Source organism: Formica exsecta, unplaced genomic scaffold (assembly GCF_003651465.1).
Source record: "Formica exsecta isolate Colony F162 unplaced genomic scaffold, ASM365146v1 scaffold209, whole genome shotgun sequence".
Lineage (NCBI taxonomy): Eukaryota > Metazoa > Arthropoda > Insecta > Hymenoptera > Formicidae > Formica > Formica exsecta.
The window spans coordinates 52,204-56,855 of NW_021849387.1; the positions used below are offsets into that span (position 1 = coordinate 52,204).

At 30.5% G+C, this 4,652-nt stretch overlaps 1 protein-coding gene across 1 annotated transcript; it reads left to right on the top strand.

The window, feature by feature from the left end:
* The first annotated feature begins 209 nt into the window (after nucleotides 1-209).
* LOC115234815 (NF-kappa-B-repressing factor) lies at nucleotides 210-3,361 on the top strand. Its single transcript, XM_029806158.1, has 7 exons — nucleotides 210-566; nucleotides 776-909; nucleotides 1,099-1,474; nucleotides 1,587-1,713; nucleotides 1,840-2,030; nucleotides 2,203-2,373; nucleotides 2,454-3,361. The coding sequence occupies exons 1-7, from the start codon at nucleotides 397-399 to the stop codon at nucleotides 2,644-2,646; spliced, it is 1,362 nt and encodes a 453-aa protein (XP_029662018.1). The 5' UTR covers nucleotides 210-396; the 3' UTR covers nucleotides 2,647-3,361.
* The last annotated feature ends 1,291 nt before the right edge of the window (nucleotides 3,362-4,652 follow it).

The following is a 4,652-nucleotide window of genomic DNA, read 5'->3' on the forward strand; positions in this document are numbered from 1 at the left end:
CGTCGTGTAAAACTTATATCAGACTAGTGTGCATTTAAAAATCCTACCTATGGAGAACAGCATTTGATCGACCAATCAGGATAAATCTATTTTACCCTATTAGTAGGATTTTTGAACGCATCTCTATACATCGAAAATTGAACTCGTATGGAACTAGACCAATCAGGATATAGAACTCTCTATGCCCATTTTGTCTAGTGGTCATATGTTTTCTCATAAATCTCCCCATGTGAATAGACAAATACGTTTTTCTTCTTAACCTAAAATAGAGTACAGGAAAATAAAGTGATTTATTCACTGTATAGTTTGTGCAGAATTATTCCAAAGACCGAATAAATTTGTCAACCAAAGAAGTCTGGAAGATTTCTTTTTGAGAAAAGCCTGAAACAAGTAAAAATGAGCGTAAACGAGGATTGGGATGTGGAACAACACAAGGTGGAATATGAATCCGACGAACACTGGGAATTGAGGCGTAACTTTCTGTTGGCTCATAAAGACAAATTTTCGGAAGATGCACTTGTTTGTTTAGCCCAAGTATTTGTTAACGTTGAACTATTAGGATGCAGGTACAGATTGTGATACCAATGCTGCTTATGTTTTATCGCAATATCCAATAAACTGCTATTGCACGTTTGTCTCTTTAAAAGAGAATATATTACAATATAAATTTGTGTGTGTGTGTGTGTGTGTGATGAATCTAAATTTAAAGTATTTTATATGCATATATATTTTCGTATTTTATATGTATATATAAGTCTGTATAAATTTCTTACAGATATCCGCAGGAAACAATGGATTTAGTAAAGGAATTATCAGAGGATATCGCAGCAAAATATAGAGAAAAACAAAAGAAAAAATTACAAAGAACATTCGTAGAAGCTTCAGAAGCAGCTAGCTCTAAGGTTAAAGGTATAAAGAAAAATTGTGAGTTGTAGCATTTTTTTTTTTTAACTTTGCTTATGTTCTATTATGCGCAGTATATTTTATATGTCTGTTATATCTGAGGAAATTTTTTATTTACTTGTCGGAATATATAATGCATGTATAAATTATGATTTATAATCTGTTTAATAATTTAAAAAAATTATTTTTGTATAGGATGCGTTGCTCGTACATCTAGTGTCACAGAAGAACCTTTATTAAACACTTCTAATAACGTACCAAATACAATCAAGCATACAGATCAATTTCATAAAAAGTGTGACATGAAAAAAAGATCATTTTCAGATACAAAAAGATCAGGAAAATTAAATGCAAGCAATTACAATTATAAATCTTGTGAAAAGTTTAATATCGAAGAGTCGCTTTCTAAAAGATTGAAAACAGAGGAAAATATCAAGCTTAGAAATAATCCATATGGAGATATTGTTTTGTGGGAAAGATTAGATGAAATACCTCAAAGTACACTGGGGAATTCAGCGAACATATCTGGAGTTAACCTTGACTGGAAGTATTCTGCAATGCAAGGAATCTGGTGAGTAATACAGAATAAAGAAAATTACTAAGGTGCGACAAGTAAAATTTGTAAATTTATGTAGCCGTAAACATATTATCATAAGATATTTCTTGATGTATCTCTATTTTAGGGAATGCTCGATTTATATCAATTCGAAAAAAGTTGCATGTTGCACCAATTCCAATAAAAAAATTGCCAAAAATGAAGCAGCCACTACTGCATTAGATGAATTACGAAAGCATTGTTATACTATTAAGGTAAAGAAATAGATGTGACTTTACTGGATTAGAGATAATAAATAATGGCTGCAAATAATAAAATACTATGTAATATTGTTAAATGTTAAAATGTCATTTGTAAATTTTATATATCTTAAATTTTAGGTTAAACAGAACTTAGACTCGAAATCAAATGTAACTGTAACAACAAAGGAAATGAAGCCGCAAGAATGTATGCCCGACAACGCTTGGAAAGCATCCAGTTGTATTGGAGAAGAGTTAATGAGAAGAATGGGTTGGACTGGCGGTGGCCTCGGAAAATCAGAGCAGGGTGTTGTAGAACCCATGTCTACACTGTTAGTATATATATCTATGTAACGACATTTTAGACGGTAAACTGCCGCGGTCGCTACTAGCATATGATGGAGCGCGGTTCGAGAACGTCCTTTATTAATTTCTAGAAAAACTTTACACTTTCTCTTATCGGTTCTTTTATTTTTATATATATTTAATATCTTTTATCCTTAGGGTCAAGCCACAGATAAGCCGAAAAGGTCTCGGCTTGAAATCCAATTCCTCCACAGCGACCGAAATGAAAACGAAATGTCGGAACCTGTTTAAAGATTTTCTACAGACCGATATGCAAAATGATATTGTGTTCTTAGATTTTACCAACGAGGAAAGATCGGTGATTCATCAGTATGTATCACTCAAGTTATATGAGAATTTGCGGAAAGTTTTATTGAAGTTTTTCATAAAAATATTTTAATTTATTTCAGAATTGCGCGAATAATGGGCCTTAAATCGCGCAGCTATGGTACCACGGCTCAACGAAAATTAATAGTTTCACGTAAAATCGACGTACGAACTTTGGTTAGAGAATTAAAGAGCCTCGGTGGAATCACTGAGAAGTACGAACTGATGGAACCAACCGACGAAAAACTAATTTCCTCCACTTCGATGGGCAGTTGAGCGAAATATTACGTGCTTAAATGATATCTTCTGTGACACATTGATGTAGCAACTTGGACTATTAAATAAATAGATAATTTTTTCAGAAGTCTTTCTAAAAAATTAATATTTTATTGTTTAAATCATCCAAAAACAAGCTATTTTTAAAGTAATATCGCAATCGTTCCAATCGATCCTTTAGTACACGATCCGAAATACCGAGATTCGTTCAACTACTATTCGTGACAAATATATTTGTGCCGAATGAAAAGCAAATGTATCTATACAGATCAGAATCCCGCACATTATACATCGCCGATAAAATAGTATAAATGAATGTAAAAAATGCAAGATATATAATAAGATATAATTGTTTTAAATTGTCGATTGTATACACAAGCGCGGTACCTGCGAAGATTCATGATTTCGTATATTCATAATATTTCAATGTATATTACGTTCGCATGATGAAATCATGGTGTGGTATGGTGTATATATAATTTGAAGTCTAACAATTAAAACTAAAGAAACGTTTCGCTTTATTTATTAATGATTATGTTATCGCGCGACAAAATTATTTCTAAGAACGCTGTGTATTCAATGAATAGAAAAAGATTACAGAAAAAGTTTAAGAAGCAGAAAGGGAGGAAAGTTGATTACTTATTACAATGTACGTAATAATGTCGCAGTTTGCCGTATAATAAGAAAACGCTTTGGCAGTAGAACAATTAGAAAATCGAAAAGTAACATACATATATGTTATGTATAGATAATACGACGGTGCATGATACATTTTAGTACATTATCACATGATTAAATCTCGACAATTAAAGTGGTCGTTTTTATACATATGTCTTGTATCTACACATATTATATATATGTGCAGATATGCGCCGCATACATTTTATTCCATCAATTTGAAATGACAAGGTTGAAGATTATACATGTCCCTTATGTAATATCACTTTAGTTTATTGATTAACATAAAGTTTAAGAGAGCGTAATGCGTATATGTATATAATGTATATAATAATAATTATATAATGCAACACATATACGCAATTATAAAAAAGCCATAAAAGTAATGGAACAATAATGAATAAAACAACGTATACGACATATATATGTATACATATATGTATATGTATAATCGCATATACCTGCAAAAAATACGATTTATCTTCCTTACATTAATCAATTAATTAACCACGCAATCGCGCTTGCGCATAATAGCCGATATATTCGGATAAGATATTTTCGCGCAGGAGCAAACATATCTTCTGTACAGTTTCCGAAGATTTACAGGAAAGAACATTTCAGCATATAATTATTTTCCTTTCCGTTGATATTACATAATTTCCAGGCTTTATTATACTTTATATTATATAATAATATTACTCTTTTGCATGAAATCTTCTGCATAAAGACAATGTTTCGATAAATTGCAAAGTATAAGAAAACACATAATTTGTTAAATTGGAAATTGGATCAAATATATAGCGTAGAATATCTACGTACATTTTTATATCTGGGGTGCAGTTAATAAATAAACATATTATGAAATATATTACTATATTCCATTATTCGATATAAATTATTATCGTTCTACACATGTGATACAGATTAATCCTCACACAAGACTAAGAAATATAACATGTTATAATTTCTCTCTGTAATACCGAAAAAAATAATATGTTTCTTTTATAATCCAGCTGTTTGCATTCGCTTTTTCGAGCCCTTTGTTGATAATAATGCTAAAAGGATATATAGTAAGATAATGAACAACAGTATCATTCATAATAATAACCGAAACGCTATGGAAGGATCAATAATTTTTTTCTGGAATGATCAAACTATTATTTTAATTACAATGTTGTTGCTTTTTAAATTAAATTAAGTAGGCAGTCTGTACAAAAAAGCTTTAATAGAAATAATCTTTTAATTAAGTACATTTAAAAATCGTCATTCTTAAGAATCAATACATATTTTACTTTTAATTTAAAAAAATTAAAATCTAGTTAGTTTAT

Coding starts and splice junctions, on each gene's coding strand:
- LOC115234815 (XM_029806158.1), top strand. CDS start 397: ATGAGCGTAAACGAGGATTGGGATGTGGAACAACACAAGGTGGAATAT. Junction 1,475..1,586: donor TCTGCAATGCAAGGAATCTG/GTGAGTAATACA, acceptor TCTCTATTTTAG/GGAATGCTCGATTTATATCA. Junction 1,714..1,839: donor AGCATTGTTATACTATTAAG/GTAAAGAAATAG, acceptor CTTAAATTTTAG/GTTAAACAGAACTTAGACTC.